The sequence below is a fragment of the Engraulis encrasicolus genome, chromosome 10 (assembly GCF_034702125.1).
Source record: "Engraulis encrasicolus isolate BLACKSEA-1 chromosome 10, IST_EnEncr_1.0, whole genome shotgun sequence".
Taxonomy (NCBI): Eukaryota; Metazoa; Chordata; class Actinopteri; order Clupeiformes; family Engraulidae; genus Engraulis; species Engraulis encrasicolus.
The window spans coordinates 15,372,102-15,396,215 of record NC_085866.1 but is presented as its reverse complement, the minus strand read 5'-3'; the positions used below and the strand labels follow the sequence as shown (position 1 = coordinate 15,396,215).

At 43.0% G+C, this 24,114-nt stretch overlaps 1 protein-coding gene across 1 annotated transcript in view; it reads right to left on the bottom strand.

Annotated features, from left to right (window-relative positions):
- Positions 1 to 3,083: 3,083 nt before the first annotated feature.
- spryd3 (SPRY domain containing 3) overlaps positions 3,084 to 24,114 on the bottom strand; it is a 77,585-nt gene continuing 56,554 nt past the window's right edge. The window contains exons 9-11 of the mRNA XM_063208141.1: positions 12,715 to 12,834; positions 9,609 to 9,745; positions 3,084 to 6,622 (exon numbers count right to left, since the gene is read on the bottom strand). Of these exons, the coding sequence (XP_063064211.1) occupies positions 6,488 to 6,622; positions 9,609 to 9,745; positions 12,715 to 12,834 (392 nt within the window). The 3' untranslated portion in view covers positions 3,084 to 6,487. The remainder of the gene's footprint in view (positions 6,623 to 9,608; positions 9,746 to 12,714; positions 12,835 to 24,114) is intronic.

The following is a 24,114-nucleotide window of genomic DNA, read 5'->3' as shown; positions in this document are numbered from 1 at the left end:
GGTCTTGACTGGTTTTTCCTAATCCAACTTAGCTGGATTTTGGTAACAACACGTTGGCAGTTTAAATGTCATGTGAAAACACTGTGCACTATTTCACTAACATTTATGCAGATATGGCTGACAGGGGGCAATTAGTTGTCCTTGGCCCAGGGAGAGAGGGCACCCAGAATTGGGTCCCCATTGCATGTCTTGACTGACGGTAGGGACACATATGAGGCGAAGCGAAGAAAGGCGAAATCCAACAGTCATCAGGTCGTCGCTGCGAATCAAATGGAATGGAACAGTTATGTTGTCGATTTGATTGGGCCGCGGCAGGCGAATTCGCTCCTCATTTGCATAATATTAAAATTTCGCTTCGCTTCGCTCCTGTTCGCTTGCTTTTACTTGCCTTCGCGCCTCTCAGGAATGAATGGCAAATTTGCTTCCCTTGGCCAAATTCGTGTATGTGTCGTATGTGTCCCTGCCGTGAGGGGGGGGCTTTCAAGAAGACTGTCCTGGGCACTGCATGTGTTGCGTGGGGGCACCATTTAGATGACTTTGTCCCGGGCCTGGCCAAAGCTGTCAGCAGGCCTTGATTCAAGATTCAAGTTTCTTTTTAATAGTCCCGAAGGAAATTTGTCTTGGACATACATAGCTGCCACATACACACAACATACACATGACGCCAAAAAACAAAAACAACAAACACGCACATGCATAGAAACACTCAAGTGCATATCCACCACAGCCCACCACCCGCATACATACATGGCATTACAGGATGGTAGTTGTTAATGACCTGCGTTCAGTAGGTTAACAGAAACAGGGACAAAAGAAAACCTATACCTATTCAGAAACCTTTTCTTGTTTTTAACTGGTACTCTGAATCGCCTGCCAGAGGGTAGCAGCTCATATTCTGGGTACAGAACATGTGATGGATCCTCAGTTATTTTTCTAGCATGCCTAACTACAGACTCTTCATATATTGCTTGGAGGGTGGGGTAGTCCCTCACCCCCACTACCTTCAGTGCAGTGCGGGTCAGTCTGTCTATTTGAGACTTCACTTTCACTGTCAGGTTTCCAAACCACACAGTGATTGCATAGCGTACTACGCTCTCAACAACAGCACGGTAAAAAAGTAACATAATCCTCTGTTGAACACCAAACACCCTGAGTCTACGTAAAAAATGAAGTCTCTGTTGGATCCTGGTACACACATTGTTAACATGAACATTCCAAGACAGATTATTATCAAAGTACACTCCCAAATATTTGTAAGAGTCCACCTGAGTAATATTGGCATCACCAATGACTAATGGGATGTGGTCCCCTACATTACTAGGGTCAAAAACCATTTCCTCGGTTTTCTTGGTGTTAACCTTAAGGTGGTGCTCCTCACACCACTGCACAAACCTATGCACCTCCTGCTTATAAACATAAGTGTTCAGGTCCGCATCCAACAGACACAAGATGGCCGTGTCATCAGAAAATTTAACAAATGAGACCGTAGGATGTGTGCTAGTACAATCATTTGTATATACTGTGAACAAGGGGGGGGAACTCACACATCCTTGGGGGACTCCGGTACTTATTGTTTTTAACTGAGATGTTGTTTGGTTGACTCTGACCTGTTGTGTTCTATTTGTCAAAAAGGAGTGGTACCATCTGATGATATATGGGTTAACAGACATGTGTTGTAATTTAGTGAGAAGGATGTGTGGTTGCACAGTGTTGAAGGCCGAGCTGAAATCAACAAACAGTAGTCTGGCATAAGCCTTAGGATTTTCAAGATGCTGTAGGATTGAGTGTGTTATTGTTAATATTGCATCATCAGTGCCCCTGTTGTCTCTATAGGCAAACTGATATGGATCAAATTGACCTTGTAGGTTTGATTTCAGCTCCCTCACCATCAACTTCTCCAAACATTTGACTACAATAGAGGTCAAGGCTACTGGTCTGTAATCGTTGTTCTCCAAAGGGACAGGTTTTTTGGGGAGGGGGATGATCGTCGCCCTCTTCCACAGAGATGGAACTATATGTGAGTCCACTGACCTTTGGTAAACAGGAACCCAAGCTGGTGTCAGTTCTTCTGCACATGTCTTTAGTAGGAATGGCGAGACACCATCTGGGCCAGCTGCTTTGTTTGTCTGTAGTTTTTTAAACAGTTTTGTCACAGCCAAGCAGTCGATGTCAATTTTTGGAACCCCCTCTATTGGTATAGTGCTGATGGCTTTATCACTCTCTGAAGTATGGTCCTGCGTATCAAATCTAAGGTAGAAGTTATTCAAGTCATTTGCCATAGCTCACAATGCAGCTTATCCTACGCAGGGGTGGGCAATTATTTTGTTTCAGGGCAGGGGCCACATTGGGTTGCGGATATAGACTTAAGGGCCGGATATCACAGGCAATTTACGGGTGTTATTAATAAAAAAATAACATGCGCTGGCATAATTTGTTGACTCCTATTTCATTCCTGGACATTACATTGAAATGTATTTACTATTTAGATAATCTCAAACCGGCAAGACCCTTGGGGGTAACCATTTTAAGAATGCTGAGTGAGAGTATCACACTGGATTCAAAGATGTTTCTTGTAAAGGCTCTGCGGGCCATATGAAATGTCAAAGCGGGCCACACGTGGTATGGTATAACAGCAAATGTTCAAGTTAATTTCCTTGATGGTCTTTAATGGTATAGGGTTCTGTTTGACTTCTCGCATCCACTTGCTACATCAGGGGTCAGGAACCTTTTTCATTCAAAGGGCCACTTCAAATTCCTCCCAAGGCCGAACTACGAACACAAACCAGGATTTCCCCCTGCACTTTAGGCCTTTATTGAAGGCGGACACATTTACAACAGACCCCACCTTCTCTAGGTCCCCTGAAATATGACTTAATTGTACTGCAAATGTAATTTTTAAGATTTCTTTACGAAATCATATTTCATGTGAAGCTGCATAACATTAAAATTATATCGGGGGCCGGATAAGACGTAAACGGCCCTCGAGACATGACTTCACCACCCCTGTGCTACATAATCAATTGAGATCAGTTCAGCGCTGAATTTTCTGGAACTTTCATATGAATAACAAAAAAAGACTCGTATTTATGGAAATAACCATCTTTATTAATGGCATATAGTTAGCAAAATCATGCGTGCTACAGTTAAAGGATGCTAACATGTACAGTATTTGTGGCCGACATTCACTCAAATCCTCATTCACAATTCAGTATTTCACACAGACACAGTGCCACCTAGTGGCAGCCCACTGTCCAGACTCCGGACAGACAATGTGAGGTGATACCTGATGGAGCTGATTCTAAATAGAAGAGAAAGTAGCCATGCTATGAACATGACCCAAATACATAGTAAAAAAAAGATGCAACATACAGATTGTCAAACACAACTGAGTTTAAAGTTGATCATTCTTGAACAATTTAAGACTTTCTTGGAAAACGATACATTTTGAGGTGAGGTATGATTTTTAAATCTGGAAATAAATGTATAAAAGACACAAAGAGAATGAAAACACTAAGAAAATCAACCCCCATCCCCCTAATCTAACATATCAAGAGCATTTGTGTATTGCTTACTTCATGATATGAAGTTATAAGACATTTTCTCAAAATTACATTAGTCATGGTGTTTCAGGTGAATTCAGGCACACAGTATCTTATGCAATTTAACAATCATAACAAAATAAATCCATCCATCCCACCATTCATGGTTTTCCCTTTCTGATGTATGCTATGTCATGGGGAAAGGGAATACGAGAATAAATTTGGCATTGTTCTTAGGTTTTTCTTTTTAGCAGGTAATAAAATACATTTTCTTCATTTTCATTATTCATATATCTATATAGTATGTGAAACATAAAAAAGCAAACAGAAGAAGACATAGTGACTGACAAAGTCTACAGTCTGATCTCAGTGTGTGTGTGTGTGTGTGTGTGTGTGTGTGTGTGTGTGTGTGTGTGTGTGTGTGTGTGTGTGTGTGTGTGTGTGTGTGTGTGTGTGTGTGTGTGTGCAAAATGGCTTCTGGTGGGTTAGTCCAGTCATCAGACTGGGTTAAAGTGCTCAGGCCAGCGTGGTGTGTGTGAGTGAGAGTGTGTCTGTGTTTGCATCTGCGTGCGTGTGCATGCATGCATGTGTGTGCATTAAGTGAGTATGTGTGTTAGTGGTGGATAGCATTTCTTTGAAAAATAAAAGCACAATGTCATTGTCTCGATACACAGTATTGTAGTAGTGAGATTGAAACCCCTGCGTCTTGTCTATTTGTCTGTGTGCACCGTCCTAACAACATTATCTTCTGCTGTGTTAAAAGCATCTTCAGAAACATGGCTGGTGATTGATGGATAAAAGTACCACTAATATAAATTTCAAAATGGCTGAATTAATATTTTGCTTGCCAACATTGCAAGATTGCCCTTTAAGGTTTTGTCATGTAAAGCTTTTGTTTTACACCTGCTGTGTAAAAAAAAGAAGCAAAAAACAAACAACTCATTTTATATTAGGTAAAAACAAAACAGCTTTTCAGTCTGAGACCTACACCATGAGACTGACTGTAGTTACCCAAAAAAGAAGTTACTGGGGAAGAGCCAGTCTGTGTGATTTTTTTTTTTTTTTTTTGCAGTTTCCTGATCCACAAACGAATTGTCATTTCTAATGCACCAGCCAGGCTGACGTGTTCGCAAAATTTTGTCAACTTAAAAAATAATGAGCTGTGACCAAACTGCTTTGCAAATAATAACAAAATATGTAGCATTTCCAATCATTAGTCCTGATTGAGAGTATCTGGGCAGCCATTTTGTGGATACAGGTGATCAGGTGAGCACAGAACAAACAGCAGACAGAAGAACAGCCGTTATCAGACATGGCCAAGTTGAGCTTCATTGCCCTTCATGCCTTTCTTCATCACAATCAAAATCACAACTGAGCTTTAAATGCAGCCTCAGGTTCAGAAGCCTGAACTCTCCAGAAGACCATTCAACAAGAAAAGAAGACATGGAAAGAATGACGTGAATAAAAAGAAGAGAAAAAAAAACCAAACAAACGCACAAAAGAAGAAGTAATTTTGCTGAATGTGAAACGGGAGTGCTGAAGAGAAAGTGCTTGATGCTGCCGATCAGGGGTGCATTTCTCGAAACCATAGTTGCTAACTACGTTAGTTACTCTGTTGGTTGCAATGCAATTTCCCAATGGCAATTACCCAAGTTGCTAACTGGCGAACAACTACACTTTCGAGAAATGCACCCCAGAACTCATTTCTTGACAGCATCATTGCAACCAAGTGAGTTGCAATGAAGCAGTCAAGAAACACACCCCGGGTCAGCGCATGGCCCCTTGCTGCCATCAACGCTGCTAACACACTAGTACCAGACTTAAGCCGCGTTGTGTTGTCTATACAGATTTTGGCGTTGACCCTGATGCATACACAGTATGTAAACTACATATGCTAGTAAAAAATACCAGATTCCTTACATTAGCTTAATTATTTCCATTATTTTGTTCATTATTTATTTTGTATGTATTTATTTTTTTATTTATTTGTTTGTTTGATTTCAGTCCTCTATCAAAATCTTTTTTTAAGTCTAAGATATACAGTTGCCAGGCCAGAGGTGACTTTTTACAGTTAAAGTTATCTGACATGAACCTGGATCTGAATCTTGTCACCCAATTACTAAAATGAAATAAAATCAAACCAAAATATATCAAGGTCTTTATCAAGGTCACCTGATTGGTAAGCAGTATTCGACAAGCCTCAAGCTGAGGAAAGGCAGGTATGGTCGTGATGGAGGGGGGAGGGGGGGGGGACTCAAGTAGGAGCACACCCAGGCGCAGAGGCCCTGTGCTGGGCATGAGAGGCCTGACAGGCTCGCCACAATCTCCACCCTCCTGGATAAGACTCTGAAAAGGCTGTGTCCAAAATGTTCTACGATTCCCTGCATAGTCCACTACATAGATGTGCATAACATTATTTTTTTCCCTACGTAGTATGCTATGAAGTGACCATGTGAACCATTTGGATTCACCATCACACTGGACTGAAGGTCCATTTAAACAAACAGAAAAGAGACAATATATATATATTTAAATTGTGAGGAAAATTAAAAAGTGTGTGACTAGTACCAACCAGGACATTTCTTCTTGGCTCGCCAAACCGAGACAAGAAAGCTTATTATGTCCAGCCCTGTTAACTGCTAGAGTTTACAATGATCATAATGGCTATGACGGTGAGCTGAGCTAGCTGGTCAAAGCAGTACATGTCAACGCATATATAGCTTGATTTGGGAGCACTCCTCTCTTCATCTCCACACTCTCTGTCTTGCAATCCAAAGTCTGTTGCCCCTTCTGCCTCCTCCATCTCAGTCTTGTAAGGTCCCCACTGTTTTTTTTTTTGCAATGCAAAGTCCACTGTGCCCACTTCTCCAGCTGTGTACACTCTTCTCTTCACTTCACTTCACTTTTCTGTTTTTGTTGTCCTCAGTCTTGTCCACTGCCCAGGTGTGTCAGCCGCTGAGGGGGTGCAGGTCCACCTTGACCTTCTCTCCGCTACTGAGCATGCCAATGGTGGGGTAGAAACCCCCCGTGGGCACCACCACCTCTCGCCGCCCGATGATCTTGCCGTTACGCGTGAAGAACACCTGAGTGAGGCACAGAGGAACGCACAATGAGCCATGGCAGCCATTTTGTAACGATTAGGACTTTAGACCACATGGGTTGCAGGTTGAATCCCCCTCTGTAATATCTGTAAGTCGCTTTGAATAAAAGCATCAGCCAAGTGTAATGTAATGTAGTGTGATGTGACCTAATTGGGGCACATATGAGGTACAATGAGCCAGTGAAAGTGGCACTGTCTTCCACCTTCCCAGCCTTCATCCTCTCTCTGGCGCTCCCATCACTTTGTCCCTTCACTCTCATATCATCTCTCTCTCTCTCTCTCTCTCTCTCACCCCTTCACCCCTCATGCTCTCCTTTCCCCCTCTCCCCTCTGTCTCTCTCTGTCTCTCTTCAATGCAACACCTCAATTCACCTCTAGGGGGAAACAGCCACACCTGCATTTGTTTCCTATTGACTGCAAGCAACAGTCTCACTCCCACTCACTCTTGCCACCTGACCCTGCCTTCCTCTGTCTTTGCTAGTGCTGTACCTCAGCTCACATCTAGAGGGAGACAAGCCCACTGGCCTAAATTGCCTATGTAGCCTTCAAGTAAAAAAAAAAGCTCTCATCACTCAAATTCTGTACTGATACCACATTTTTTCCTGTTACATGACAGGTTTGTTCCTCAGGAGACAAAGGCAATGTTGAAATGTACATACGCACACCTTATTGTGTCATTAAATCTAATCTCGTATGTTCTGCTTAATTTGGCTCTGAACAGCCATCTACAGTACACACGTGCAGTTGTGTACACACGTGCAGTCGTGTACACACGTGCAGTCGTGTACACAAGCACGCATGCACGCACGCAGACGCACACACACACGTGCAACACACACACAAACACACACGTGCAACACACACACAAACACACACACACACAAACAAACGTGCAACACACACACACACACACACACAAACAAACGTGCAACACACACATGCTCGCACGCACACGCACACGCACACACACACACACACACACACACACACACACACACACACACACACACACACACACACACACACACACACACACACACACACACACACACACACACAGGGCCATGTGCCAGCCGCAGTGCTTTGTGGTTCGGTTAAGCTGTACCACAAGAGTCAATATTGACAAGCTCCCGCTGCTTGATTTAAGAAGTGCCATGAGTCTATTTTCACACCCAGAGACTTGTCAATAGGGAACGCTGCATTGAATGCAATATCGCTCCATTTGACCCGTTTTGACTCCATTTGTCGAGTGAGTCGATAACAGCTACCCGTCCGTCGAGCTGAGCTACCTCCAAGCCATTAAAACAGACTACAGTAGTGTCCCTAGGGGTTAGGCTTAGGTTGAGGGTTATGTTAACTGCCTGTTGGTGGTAAGCTTATCTTGACGAAGCAGCCCATCTTCGATAACAGCTACCTGTCGAACTGAGCTACCAAGCCATTAAAACAGACTACAGTAGTGTCCCTAGGCGTTAGGGTTAAGTTAAGGGTTATGGCAACTGCCTGTTGGTGGTAGCTTATCTTGAAGTAGCCCATTTTCGATAACAGCTACCTGTCGAACTGAACTACCAAGATATTAAAACGAACTACAGTAGTGTCCCTAGGCGTTAGGGTTAAGTTAAGGGTTATGTTAACTGCCTGTTAGTAGCTTATCTTGACAAAGCAGCCCATCTTCCATAACAGCTACCTGTCGAACTGAACTACCAAGCCATTAAAACGGACTACAGTAGTGTCCCTAGGCGTTAGGGTTAAGTTAAGGGTTATGTTAACTGCATGTTAGTAGCTAATCTTGACAAGGCAGCCCATCTCGACAGAACACCGGAAAGCAGAGGGGGGAGGGGGGTAGTGGTGGGGCAGAGGCGGGCAGCCAAACAGGCTCTGTGGCTCTTGGCAGCCCAGACAAAGCCCTGACAGAAACAGATGAGGCCTGAACTCACTCCCACGTGGCAATTAAAGAAACTGTGAACAAACATAATGAAGACTAATTGATGTACCTGCCAAAGTTGCGGCTTTGAAGGGGTTTATTTATTTTTTTTACCCCCCTTCCCTCTTTGTTTCGTCAAGACTTTCCAGAGCACTCTTTTTTTTACACAGGCCAAATATGAACAAATATCTAAACTCAAAAGTGGCATTGTGTTGTTCATCGACAGACCTGGCTAGATCTAACAAAGAGAAGTGAGTAATATAGTATTTCTTGCACAATAAGGCTCTGGTCTTGGCCTAACCCAGGACGTAGGAAAAAAAATCGCTGGGCCCAAAAGAAAACTCCAATTAATTACCCTTAACCTTGATTCCCCCTTAAAAAAGTGTGATTTTAAATCACCAGTTGATTTAATTAATTAATTATTGATTTCCTACAAATAATGGAATATAATTCACAATTCCATGGCTACGTGTACCTTCCAAGTATCCGTGTACCTTCTAAGTATGCACGTGTCTTGACTTGGGCTTGTGTTTACCATTTCACGATTCTCTTTTGTTATTTATAATAAGAAAATCATTCAGGTCTGCATGTGATCAACACATTGATTGATTGTTTGATTGATTGATTGGCTCTTAACGCAACATTCTTGACATCCTGGTTGGGGTCGTCTCTACTAGGTCACATTTGTCTTTTGTCATTTATTATCAGACACTTCTGTTGTCAACAATTGTAATGTCCAACTAATGGGTCATTCCTTGCTGATTGGTTGGTTGGTTGGTTGGTTGGTTGATTGATTGATTGATTGATTGATTGATTGATTGATTGATTGACAGAGGTGTCAAAAGTAAAAGTAAATTCATGGTGTAGGTACAACACTAGCACATGATATTACATAGTGGTCAGACCATTTACGCTATTGTACCTAATGAGGTAGATGGACTGTGCTGTTACTGAAAAACACCAAAAACCTAACAAGAACCCACCACAAACTTGATCCAACCAGCACAGAGTCAAGGTCTACACAGGTGATTGATTAATTGGTTCTTACTGCAACTTTGCATCCATCCTGGTCCTGTTCAGGATCATCTCCCTCCTCCTCGTCATCAATGTCGTTCAGGTACACCAGGTTTTGCACACGACCCTGCTTAGGCCTCACTGCCATCGGCTCCCAGTCATCCTGCTCCTCTATAGGATAAGAGGAGGAAAGGGGAACAGGGTACAGGGAACAGGGAACAGGAGAGGAGAGGAGAGGAGAGGAGAGGAGAGGAGAGGAGAGGAGAGGAGAGGAGAGGAGAGGAGAGGAGAAGACAGGAGAGGAGAGGAGAGAAGACAGGAGAAGAGAAGACAGGAGAAGAAAAGAAACAAGAAGAGAAGTGTAAAGGAGGAGGAGATGAGAGGGGAGGAGATGAGAGGGGAGGAAAGGAAAGAAAAGATAACAGAAGTTAATAGAGAGGAGAGGAGAGCACAAGAGAGGAGAACAGAGGAGAGGAGATCAGAGGAGATGTATTTGATTATTTGATGTATTTGATTTGATTTATTTAAACTTGAAAATTCATTGCAAAACAAATATAGAGCAATTATATACATCACAGCAAGATATCAATTCAAACATATGTATGAATGCACTGAAGAGAAGAGAAGAAAGGAGAAGAGAAAAGAAGAGAAGAGAAGAGAGAAGAGGAGAGGAGAAGAAAGGAGACGAGAAGAGAAGAGAAGAGAAGAGAAGAGAAGAGAAGAGAAGAGAAGAGAAGATAAGAGAAGAGAAGAGAAGAGAAGAGAAGAGAAGAGAAGGAGGGATGAGGAGGGGAGTGGAGTGGAGAAGAGAAGAGAAGGAGGGATGAGGAGGGGAGTGGAGTGGAGAAGAGAGGTGTGTGATGGATTGTTTAAAACTGGGCTTGGCTCAGCTGGCCCGGGCTGTACATCAATATTTGAAGTTGTTATCCAGACTGTTTCTTGGACAGCACTCTCTTTTCACAGGCCATGTATGCATAAGAATTCGTTCTGTCCTGATCTATACATGTTGACCTTCATTGGTTTTCAGCCACAAGAATAAGTGATTTTTTTTTCTTTTACATTTCTCCATAATCTGAGGCAAATGTGAAGTCTACAGTCCTTTGTATCGTATGCACACCCAAAGTCAGTTATTATATCCCCGAAACGCGGAGCATCGGGGATGTAATGGTTTTGCGTGCGCCGCCGCCGCGTCCGCCGCCGCGTCCGCCGCGTCCGCCGCCGCGTCCGCCGCCGCGTAAGGTCTTTCGTGTTAACGCGATAACTTTTGAACGGATGTTTGGATTTGTCCCAGATTTTTTGGGTGAATGCTCTAGGGCGGGTTCATGAACTGATTCGAGTTTGGAGGTCAACACTTTCAAGATGGCCGAATTCAAGATGGCCGAATTTTTGTTTGGTCCATAACTTCTGACCGGGTGGATGGATTTGTCCCAGATTTGGTGTGTGAATGCTCTAGGGTAGGTTCATGAACTGCTTCGAGTTGGGAGGTCAACACTTTCAAGATGGCCGAATTCAAGATGGCTGAATTTTTGTTTGGTCCATAACTTCTGACCGGGTGGATGGATTTGTCCCAGATTTGGTGTGTGAATGCTCTAGGGTAGGTCCATGAACTGATTCGAGTTTGGAGGTCAACACTGTCAAGATGGCTGGATTCAAGATGGCCGAATTATTGTTTTGCCCATAACTACTGACTGGGTGGATGGATTTGTCCCAGATTTGGTGTGTGAATGCTCTAGGGTAGGTTCATGAATTGATTCGAGTTTGGAGGTCAACACTTTCAAGATGGCTGAATTCAAGATGGCCGAATTATTGTTTGGCCCATAACTACTGACCGGGTGGATGGATTTGTCCCAGATTTTGTGTGTGAATGCTCTAGGGTAGGTTCATGAACTGATTCGAGTTTGGAAGACAACACTTTCAAAATGGCGGAATTTTCTTTTGGCCCATAACTTCTGACTGGGTGGATTGATTTGCCCGGTAACACCTTATTTTAATGGTTCACCATTTCAGTGAATCTACCATATTAGGTACAGTGTAATAACCAATGTAACAATATTTAATACCATGTAATACTAGTGTAATACCAGTGTAACAATATGCAATATCAGGTACAGTGTAATAACGAGTGTAACAGTATGCGATACCATGTAATATAGTGTAATACCAGTGTAACAATATGCAATACCATGTAATACCACATGATGTAAGTAAAACAATTACATTGTATTAAATATTGTTACACTGGTTATTACACTGTACCTAATGTGGTATATCCACTGAACCATTAAAACAGTATTACCATTTGCCCCATTTTTTGCTTCATTTTCACAATAGTCGTTTGGTTTTAAGCCTATGCACGTCATGTCACGTCTGTATGTATCATATACGTTTACGAAATGGTGGACGGGAGTGGTAGGAATGATGGGGGACTGGAGGCGTCGCGTTTCGGGGATATACCTTAAGCAGTCGAAGGCGACTGCACAGGCAGTCTAGTTATACATTAGAAGTTTGAGTGCGCCCTTCATTGCTACGCTAATTGTGTAAAGCAGACACACAAGTACAGGCTGGACTTTTGTCTGATGAAAATACAATACATCCACAATTTCAAAAAAATGTAAAGACAACATATCCACTTTGAAGCAGCATACGGCAACTTTAAACTCTTGCAGTGGTTTATCAACTTATAGCTGGTTGAAGGCCACTTCTAAATCACTTCACTAGCCTCCATGCATGGATGTGCAAGGTTCAACGGGACTGCACTCCTGAACAATTGCAGCTATAGCAGGTTACATCTGGGTATGATTTGATGGCCTATCGGAAAATGCTCATCTACACACAGCATCCCTGTCAGAGTCTGAATGAGAGAAGAGGAGAGGAGAGGAGAGGAGAGGAGAGGAGAGGAGAGGAGAGGAGAGGAGAGGAGAGGAGAGGAGAGGAGAGGAGAGGAGAGAAGGTTCTTTATGAGTGCAAATTTTAGAGGAGAGGAGAGTACTTTCCCTCGGAGTCTGAATGGATGGAATGTAGAAGAGATGGTAGGAGAGAAGAAGAGAGAAGGGGAGAGGAGAGGAGAGCAGATGGCAGGACAGGAGAGAAGAGTAGGAGAGAGGAGAAAAGAAGAGAAAAGAGGAGAGGAGAGTGCTCACCCTCCGAGTCTGAATGGTAGTCCCGCGGAAACATGATTCCACAGCCCATGAGGTCCCCCTCGAAGCAGCGCGGGCCGAAGGGGTCCCCTACCCCACTGCCATGGAATATCTTGCCATCATCTAAAACAAATAAGACAGCAGGGAGACAGAGAGGCAGATGCGGAGAGAGAGAGAGAGAGAGAGAGAGAGAGAGAGAGAGAGAGAGAGAGAGACAAGAGAGAGAGAGAGAGAGAGACAAGAGAGAGAGAGAGACAAGAGAGAGCATGAGTGAGAGAGGGGAGAGAGACAAGAGAGAGAGTAGAGAGAGAGAGAGAGAGAGAGAGAGAGAGAGAGAGAGAGAGAGAGAGAGAGAAAGAGAGATAAGGGACAGGAGACAGGATGTCATGTCAGTTGTTATAGGTTTACTGTTAACACAAATACATGCATCTGCATTGTCCATGTTTATCTGAGGATGGATGGATGGGCTGCGGGCTTCAGGGTTGGCCTCTTGCTGATGCACAGATTGACAGGCCTAAACAAAGCCTAAACAAATCTCTCCACACACATTACGCTACAGATAAAACTCTCTCTCTCTCTCTTGCATCCCAACGAAACCCGCGTCTGTATTTAAGTTCAGCGGCGGAAATCAAAACAAAGAAGGCCAAGACAGGTATAACAACAACAACAGGTTGAAGAAAAAAAGAAGAAAAAAAAAACCAAGAAAAAAAGAAAGGAGCATGAATGTGAAAGAAAAACATTGAAAAGGTAGCCTGCAGACAAGAGTAAAAAAAAAAAAAAAAGAAAGAGAAAAAAAAGCAAGAGAGATTGCGCTGGTGCTTGTGTGTGTGGCTGGTGGTAAATATTTGTGGAGTTGTCATGGGACCGTGCTCCGGCTCAGGATACTGTTTAAACAATCTTGATCAGGACACGGGAGAGGAGAGGAGAGGAGAGGAGAGGAGAGAAGAAGTGGAGAGGAGAGGAGAGGAGAGAAGAAGTGGAGAGGAGAGGAGAGGAGAGGAGAGGAGAGGAGAGGAGAGGAGAAGTGGAGAGGGGAGGAGAGGAGAGAAGAGAAGTGGAGAGGAGAGGAGAGGAGAGGAGAGGAGAAGTGGAGAGGAGAGGAGAGGAGAGGAGAGGAGAGGAGAGGAGAAGTGGAGAGGAGAGGAGAGGAGAGGACAGGAGAGGAATGGATAAGAGTGGAGAGGAGAGGAGAGCGAGAGAGGAGAAGAGTGGAGAGGAGAGGAGAGGAGAGGAGAGGAGAATAGAGAAGAAGTGGAGAGGAGAGGAGAAGAGAAGAGTGGAGAGGAGCGGAGAGGAGGGAGAGGAGAAGAGAGAAGAGGAGAGAATAGTGGAGAGGAGAGGAGGAGACAGGAGAGGAGAGAAGACAGGAGAGGACAGAGGGAAGAGAAGAGAGAAGACAGGAGAGGAGAGGAGACAGGAGAGGAGAGGAGAGTGCCGTGGAGGAGAGGAGACAGAAGAGTAGAGCGGCGGAGAGAGGAGTGCAGGGGAGAGGAAAGGAGAAGAGAGAGGAGGTGAGAGGACAGGGGAGACGAGGAGAGCGGAGGGGAGGGGAGGTGAGGAAAGGAGAGGGAGACATTGTATCATTACAGCTCCCATGCGGGCTGCTGTCACAACACAACTGTTATGGGGGTGGAGAAGAGTGTGTGTGTGTGTGTGTGTGGGGGGGGGGTGTAAGCGTAACTGCAGTCCAAGCTCCAAGAGGAGTGATAGGGGTGGGGGTTGGTGCAGGTGGAGTGTAGGCGGGTCACAACGCCACTCTCACTGCCTTGCAAGCTGTAGCCTGTGCCAAACACTGCTGCCCAATTGGGGAGGGGGTTGAGGTGATTAGGGAGGGCAGGAGCAGTGAGGGAACGGTGGGATGGAGGAGTCAGGGATGGAGGGGAGGAGGGGTGGAGAGGTGAGGGTTGGAGGGCAGGAGGGGTGGAGAGGTGAGGGTTTTAGTGGTGGAGAGGTGAGGGTTTGAGGGCAGGAGGGGTGGAGGTGAGGGTTGTACGGGTGGAGAGGTGAGGGTTGTAGGGGTGTAGAGGTGAGGGTTTGAGGGCAGGAGGGGTGGAGAGGTGAGGGTTGGAGGGGTGGAGAGGTGAGGGTTGGAGGGCAGGAGAGGTGAGGGTTGGATCCTCGTCTCGCTCACTTGCCAACTGGAGCCCTCGCCCAACACTCATGCCACACTGAGGGGGAATGGGGGTGCAGGGGAAGGGCGTTGCGGAGGGGACGATAGGGGTGACGGTGGCTAAAAATAGCCCAAGGGTTTTGGGTGGGGAACCAGGTCACGCGTTGTGCACTTAAGGCCTTGTTTTGTATAGTGCGGCTAACATTAATTTAGTTTCTTTCATTCTTTGTTTCTTTGTGACTTTCTTTCTGTTGTTCGTTCGCTTTTTTCTTTTCTTCCTGCCTTCCTTCCTTCCTTCATTCAGTCTTTCTATTTCTTCCTTTATTTCAGTCTTCCTCCCATTCCTTCTTTCATTCCCACTAACCCATTCATTCAGTCCTTCTCATCATCATTCTGTCTTTATGTGTGTCTGGTCTGGCTGGCAGGACAAAGTGCTGGTTGGTTGGTTCTGGGCCGCTTGGAAGTGCAGCGTAAAGGGAGGAAACGACCCTAGCGGAGGGGCCCGAGGCACGCGCGTGTCTGCTTCTCCCTCAACTACGGCAGGGACGGCGAAGGGGAGCTGGGGGTGTGCGTGGGACTAAGAGGTCAGCTGTCCGGGGCCCAGAATATGTCTTCATAGCATTGTATGTATTGAGGAGTGGCCCTTTCAGATGACTTTGACCTGGGCCCAGCCAAAGTTGTCAACTTCCCTGAGAACAGCACTGCACTAACACTAACATCAACACCAACAATAACAACTGCTGCTCAAAACAGGCCTTCCAGCGTAAGCAGACACGCCTGACTGTAAGTCTACTGGGACACCGTCCCGTCTTCTCAATGACTTCCACTAATGTGAAAAGTGTTCTTGGAAAGACAGTGGAGTATTTTTTCTTGTTTTGTTTTGGCAGGTTTTTTTGTGGCCGTTTCTTGGGGTGAGGACAGATGAGTAGACGTAGAGCAAGGTTGAGTGGTTGGAAGAAGAGAGAGAGCGAGAGAGAGAGAGAAAGAGTGTGTGCGCGCGTGTGTGTGTGTGTGTGTGTGTGTGTGTGTGTGTGTGTGTGTGTGTGTGTGTGTGTGTGTGTGAGTGAGTGAGTGAGTGAGTGAGTGAGTGAGTGAGTGAGTGAGTGAGAGAGAGAGAGAGAGGGAGCGAGAGAGAGAGAGCGAGAGAGAGAGAGCGAGCAAGAGAGAGAGAGAGCGAGCAAGAGAGAGAGAGAGAGAGAGAGAGAGAGAGAGAGAGAGAGAGAGAGAGAGAGAGAGAGAGAGAGAGAGAGAGAGAGAGAGAGAGAGAGAGAGAGAGAGAGAGAGAGAGAGAGAGAGAGAGAGAGCGTGGCAGGTGGGATAGGTTAAGTCATTAACACACAGCTGGCTGTCTGCTGTGGGCCACATCAATCTAACTGCTACTGGCTGCCAGCAGTGGACAGGATATCTGCATCACTTACTTCCCCACCGCCACTCAATTATAATTAACTTTCGAAGACTCTTTTTCCCCCCCTGTACAACATTTGTTTTAATACACAAGATGCTTCAACTTTTTAAATGTCTATTCCATCTGTAGGTAATTTCCTTTTCTTTTCTTTTTTTTGGTCTTTTTTTTTTTAAACTTTATTTGATAGGACAGTGTAAGAGGTGGACAGGAAGCGAATTGGGAGAGAGACGGGGAGGGGTCGCAAAGGACCCGGGCCGAGAATCGAACCGGGGGCTGTTCACTCACAGAACTAGCTACTACCTACAACTGGCTAACCCTAATCGTACCAAAGTGCAAAATGAATGGGTGTCAATGGAGTTTTCTACTATTATAGTTTTTGTGATTTGTGATTTGCCCTGAAATATTAAAATTCAGTTCGAAGCTAGAAATAATAAGACCTCATTTGAGTAGCGTTTCGATTATTTTGCGCCCCTAGATTATTATATACTGGGTCACAAAGCTCAATTTAATTTTTATGAGGCCAAACCCATAAACATTAGCGGGATGCTAGCGAGTACCGGTCAAAAGCTTCTTCCCTGCTGTAAAACTACACACCTGAAAGAATTGTCAATACAGCCTATTGTTAAACACCAGCCATAGTGCTTACCAGGAATGTTTTGTTGATGAGATTTGTGACTGGAAGTAGCAATGTATTTAGCATGTGGGCTCCCCTTTCCATTCCATACATGAAAGACTTGAAGGACACTCCATAGGAACTGCAGTATGCATGCAAAGCTAACTGGCTACAATGGGAACCAATCAGACTGAATCTTCTCCCTGTGTTCTAAGTTCTCTGATCGAGCCCAGGTTAGCCGCATGGCAGGCGAGTGCCCTACCGATTGGCCACGGCAGGGTCAGGAAATTTCCTTTTCACATGAATGTTATTTCTTTCTGTGAAAAATGTGAAATTTTCACAATATTTGTTTTTAATAACACGTTGTTTAAATACATGGATGTATTTAAATTATTTTTTAAATGAAATTTATAATTGGATTTGACATCAATTTATAATTCTATCATTAAGGTAAACAACTCAACTTAGTCCTTTAAACAAGTGTATATAGAGCAGTTTACTTCCAGAATTTATGCTGCCCATTTAAAACAGTCATGTTTTTCATTACTATTTACTACCAACGTGAATTTCTAAGTATTAATTTATTATAGCTTATACACTTTTCATACTTGAACAGGTGGATCTTCTCCATATCCACCATTTTGAATTATTAGTCATAGACGTCTTTGGCTGCAAAACTTACTGTAGTTTGGTGAAACAAGCAAATATGAGTTTTCACTTACAGTATATCACGTAAGTGAGTACATCCCTCACAGTTTTTACATTAAAGAAATTTCACTTTGACACAATGATTAGTGACCTTTCAACAAAACAAACATAACCGCTTAAATTGCTTGTTCACTCAGAAAAAAACAAAATACAAACATTAATGTTTGAACATGTACCCACAAAAGTGAGTACACCCCAGATTAAAATCTGGTAGAGAAGGGGCCGTGTTGGCTCGAATCGTCTCGAAATGAAAAGGGATTAAAAGGGAGGTCATCGTTGTGCGCTTCAACCTTTCTTTGCATTAAACTTTTACATTTTGAGTAGGGGTGGTACAGTTCACAAAAGTCACGGTTCGGTCCATATCGCGGTTTCAAGGTCACGGTTTTCGGTTTTGTACGGTTCTGTTTTTTAAAAGTTTTTTTTTTAAATAAAATGTATTATGCACTGGAAATGTATAATATAAAAAATTAGAATGAAAATGTAAGCTTATCATGGGTATGTTGAATTTGACTTCATTTAACCTAACAAGGTGAAGTTACTGAAAGAGGAAAGATAGCCTATCAGTGATTTTAACATGCTTCCATTTATTTCACAAAAAGGGAGAACTAAGTCCTAACTTTTAAGTTGACAAATATTCAAATATTACATACTATAACACATTTGACGTGTAAAAATGAAACAGCTACGCTCCTGTAGGCAATGGGACCATTAGGTCAGTGCAGTATGACTATTTTGGTTAAAGACACAGAGAACGAATTGTTTATTTTGATACCGCTTTCTGCGAGTTTTGCGCTTATGAATCAGTTGCTTCCTATCATGAAACTGCCGGCCGTGAGAAGCATAGAAGTAAAATCAGACAAGACAAATTCAATTTTAAGTGAACAAGTGATAGGGTTATGTTCTGTTAAAATGTGAAAGTTAAGGTAACACATTTTTTTTTTTTTTAAGATATGTTTATTGATTTTTCACTTTAGAAAAAAAACATTACATAAAACACAATCACAACAACAACAACAACGGCTCAGTTACACACACACAAATAATCATTATGAGAAGACAAAATAATGGCAGCTGCAAAGTGTTTATACAGAGCGATGTTCAATGATCTCTATCAAATCCCTTTAACAAAATACCAGATACACTAGGTTCTTAGTAATTCAAATATGGTTCCCAGGTCCTGAAGAATAGTCTGGAATTTGAATGTAATACACAGGTTAGGTATTCCAGGGGTATCATACCATGCAGTATATCATGCCAGCCTTTAATAGTAGGGACTTTGTCACTGATCCATTGTAGTAAGATATTTTTCCCTGGCTGCGAATGTCAGAATACAATAAAGTCTCTGGTTCTTCACCAGTAGGCCTGGGAGACCCAGAATAAGAGATTTTGGGTCCATGTCCAGTCTCATACCCAGTATCTTTTCCATTTCTGTTATAATATTACCCCAATAGATCTGCAATATGTGACATGTCCATAGGCAATGTGTTAAAGTACCAACTTCCGTCTTACATTTCAGGCACATAGGTGACAAAGTGTGATTGAATAAATGTCTGCGATGAGGAGATATATGCATTCTGTGCAAAATTTTGAGCTGTATTCCTCTAACCCGGTTACAGACTGAGATGACTTTTGCATAGGTCCATATATCTTGCCACTCATTATCCCCTATTGTAACAGAGAGCTCAGTCTGCCATTTTTCTCTCAGACCCAGTATATTTGCATCTGACAACTGGCCCAAAGCTCTATAAAGTAGTCTAATAGAGATCCCTCCAAGTGTCCCAAACATAACCCTCTCCAAGGGAGAGGCTTCATAGTTGTCGTTGAGCGTTGTACTTCGCAGTATATAGTGTCTTATCTGTAGATAGCGGAAGAAGTGCTCTTTCGGTAATGTATATTTCTCAACCAATACATTAAATGACATCATTGTCTTACTAGAGAATAGATCTTTTAACACCTTAATGCCAGAGTTCCGCCACAACATGAATGCAGAATCTGTCAGTCCTGGTTGGAAATCAGGATTGTTCAGGATAGGGGTGTATATTGATGTCAGTTTTGACCTCCCTTCAAGCCTGCGCATTAATCGCCATGCTTTAATAGTATTAAGGGTGATGATGTTGTCACATGCTACTTTAATTGTTTTAAAAATTTTCATAAACACGAAGGCTCTTAATGGGTAATCGGATAGGTAGGTTTCCACCCCCAACCACACAGCCTCTTTACTGCAAAAGAACCAGTCATAAATATACCTCAAATGAGCGCATATTTGATATTTTCTAAAGTTGGGCATGTCTAAACCACCCTCAACCTGTGACATCTGTAAAGTACTCATCTTCAATTTAGGTCTGCGTTTGCTCCAAATGAATGAACTTAGCCAACCATTTAGTCTTTTCACAACTGCATTTGAAAACAAAATAGGGATCATTTGAATAGGATACAACAACCTAGGCAAAATATTCATCTTGATCATTGCAATACGCCCCAGCCAAGATATGGGCAAAGAGCTCCATCGTTCAAGATCTTGTTTCACTTTCTCAAAAAGTGGGATAAAGTTAGCTTTATACATTTGTTGGAATACAGGGGTTACAAATATACATAAATATGTGAAGCCTGCTGGGGACCATCTGAAGGGGAAAGAAGGCAATATATTAGGAACTGAGTTTAAACTACCAAGTGGCATGGCTTCTGATTTTGTCAGATTAATTTTATAACCAGAAAATTTGCTGAATGAATCAATAACATTGAGTAATATTGGTATTGATGAGTCAGGTCTTGAAAGGTATATTAAAACATCATCTGCATAAAGACTTATTTTATGATCTGACTCGCCTATTTGTAAACCATGACTAGAAGGTGTTGCTCTTATGGCCTCTGCCAATGGTTCTATAGCCAAGGCAAACAGGAGGGGGGACAAGGGACAACCCTGTCTAGTTCCTCTAAATACAGGAAAATTGTCAGACCTAATGCCATTAGCTAGAATAGCCGCTTGTGGTTTATCATATAAGACCCTGACCCATCTAATAAAGTCATCTCCCAAATCAAATTTATCTAGGCAATAAAATAAATAGGAGTACTCTAAGCGGTCGAACGCTTTCTCTGCATCCAAAGAAAGCACTAAACCATCAATTTGCAACTTCTTAAAGACTTGGATAATATTCAGAAGACGTCTAATATTATTGGAAGAATTTCGTCCCTTTATAAATCCAGTTTGATCCACTTTAATAATCTTAGGTAGCAGATCCTCAAGACGTGTGGCCAAAATCTTTGCCAAAATTTTCCTATCAACATTTAGAAGAGATATGGGCCTATATGAGCCACATGCTTCTGGACATTTCCCTTTTTTAAGAATGAGTGAGATGTTTGCCTCTCTAAGTGTCTGGGGCAATTCTTCCTTGAAAAATGCGTCATCAAACATGTTGACCAGTGGGTCCACGAGTAGTCCTGAAAATTCTTTATAGAATTCAGCACTGAAACCATCAGGTCCCGGGGCTTTACCATTCTGCAAAGCTGTTATAGCGTTGATCACTTCCTCTCTGGAGACAGGGGAGTTGAGAACAAGCTTGTTTTCTGGAGATACAGTGGGCAATTGCAATTTACTAAAGAAATTATCCATCAAAATAGATCCAGCAGTTGTCTGTTCCGATGTGTAAAGATTACTGTAAAATATTCTAAAAGTGTCATTAATAAGTTTATTATCATATATGCGATTGCCCAGCGCATCATTAAGAGCTGCGATAGCTTGTGACTCTGCTCTTTTTTTAGTGAGGTAGGCCAAGTACTTGCCAGGTTTGTCACCATGTTCATACATACTCTGTTTGATAAATCTAAGTTTGACCTCTTCATCTTGTGTTAGAAGATTATCTATGGTTGTTTTTATTGCCTTTATTTCTGCCATAATAGAAGGAGATGGGGATGATACATATGCCTCCTCTTTATTCTTTAGCTCTGCCATTTAACTATTTTGCTTTTCTCTTTTTTGTTTCTTTTTGCTGGCTGAAAAAGCAATAATCAACCCCCTTGAAAACACCTTAGCAGTCTCCCAGAGTAAAGCAGCATTATCTGTAGAACGGGAGTTAACAACCCTAAAATATTGAAACTCAGTTATAAAGTGATCACGAAATGTTTGATCCTTCAAAACAGATGTGTTCAGTCTCCAGCATCTTAAGCCACTATTTACTCCCTTAATGGAAAGATCTAACACTACTTTAGCATGATCAGAGATCAAGATACTGCCAATAGAGCAAGACAGGACCCTCTCAAGAGAGAGCCTGGACATGAAAAAATAATCAATTCTACTATGACAGCCGTGTGGAGCAGAGAAAAAGGTGAAAGCTTTACCAGTACCATGAAGAGCTCTCCAAACATCTACATATCCTAACTCATCACAGACTGAGACAAGTGCATTAGCCTGTGGTGAAGGAGGCATATTTTTGGCGGGGAGTCTGTCCCTCATTGGGTCCAACAAGCAATTCATATCTCCACCTACAATGGCTATGTCTGATTGAATAGCAGAGAATTCCAGAAACACCTTTGTAATGAAATGTGCAGGGTGGGCAGGTGGGTAATATATATTCAAAATAGCAATTGTCACCCCTTGCAAAACACCTTTTACAATAACATATCTTCCACTTTTGTCTTTAACACAATTAAGTACTGAAAATTGTAGGTTTTTTTCACCAATATAGCTACCCCTCTACTTCTTGAAGTAAATGAAGAGAAGAAAACTTCTGCATAACCATACTGACACAACTTTAAATGTTCTTCATCATTTAGATGCGTTTCTTGCAATAAAGCAATATCAATATGATCTCTACTCAGAAAGGCCAGGATCTTTCTTCTCTTGACATTATTATGAACCCCTTTTATATTCCAGGTACAAATGCGCAACTTGCGCAATCCCTTGACATATGATTTGGCTTTAACCATATCTTTGCATGAATAATAACTTACACTAAGCATGTGGCATTATACACATAAAATAGTAGTGTTTTCACTGAGCCATGAAAAAAACAACAATATAACAAAGAACTATAATACAAAAACAAAAAATTCAAACTCAAATATCCAATAGGGATAGCCCTGCTACTAAACCCGCAGGCGCCTCTTAACGTCATCCTTGGCCAACCTAAGCTTGCCATCAAACCCTCAATCCTCTATTACACTCAAGTGTATCAGGAAAAAAAAACATAAAACATACACGTCCCAGCCTACTCACAGTGGCAAAAATGAAATGAAATACTCAAAATGGGTGATACATTTTTCATTCAATGGGGAAGCAAAACAATAAATTCTAAATTCTGCACGATACCTCAGTTTACCTGGCTACTCAGTCCAGTTTGTCACCGTTCACAGACTCCATGCTCTGACACAGCATATCTCCACGCCCCTCCTCCAACGACTTTGCGAGTTGCTCTGCATCCTTTGGAGAGACTAATTTTTTCTGCTTACCGCCCACTGTCACCCTCAAGGTGGCTGGGTACAGGAGGGCATACTCGACGTTTATTTTCCTCAGTCGCGACTTGACATCGTCGAACGCTCTGCGCTTCCGTACCACCCCAGCCGAATAGTCACTGAAGAATGATATGTTGGGCTCTGTGGGTTCCGACGGCGATTCTCGCGCTCCTCGCAGTCTTGCCGCATCTATGACTCGCTGTTTATCCTGCCAGTTGTGGAACTTCAGTATTAGTGGCCTTGGTCTTTCACGTTGGTTAGGGGTTTGCTTGTCGGTTTTGTTTTTGCTTCCGCTGTTAGCTTGTGCCTTGGATCGGTGAGCCCGGTCTATTTTCACACGATCACCTTTCACCGTCATTCGTAGGTGTTGAGGGATCCATGTTTCAAGAAATTTCACGGGGTTACTCCCTTCAGTACCCTCTGGCAAGCCCACGATACGCACGTTGCATCTGCGGCCCCGATTGTCCAAGTCATCCACATGTTCAAGCAGATCACGAACCTGCTTTTCCAACGCAGTTATCCTAGCCTCGGAAGACACAGCCGCTTCCTCGACATCCACAATTCGCTGTTCAGCTTCCTCAACCCGCGTTGCAACAGCTTGTATTTGCGATGTCTGCTCCTTAATGGCTTCGAGAACAGTTGAAATTTTCTTGTCAATGACTTTCATGAGACTGACCTTGACATTATCCAACGCCTCAATAAAGCTGGGTTCCATGGCGCTTGCACTGGTCTCGCCTTTCGCTGCCTGAGGTTTGCTTTTCTTCCCGACTTTTTTCGCCTCCATATTTGCTTTCTGGCTAAAATAAGTGTCCAGGCTCATATTTAGAATACTTCCCTTGAATGAATGTCGAATATATTTTGTACCAACACGTGTATTTACATAAATAATAAAGTCAGCCACCGGAGCTACCGAAACGTGATGCTCACTCTACGACGCCATCTTGATCCGGTAACACATAATTTAAAAAGATCGTTTTTTAGAAGTGTATGCACAAGAATGTTTCACAAAATTCCTGTGAAGCTGAGCCTTTTAACACAGTCAAATTGTATTTTGGTTATAGTGTTAAACATCAATGTTAACTAGGCAACAGCACAAAGTCCCCTTCATTCCATCAGAGT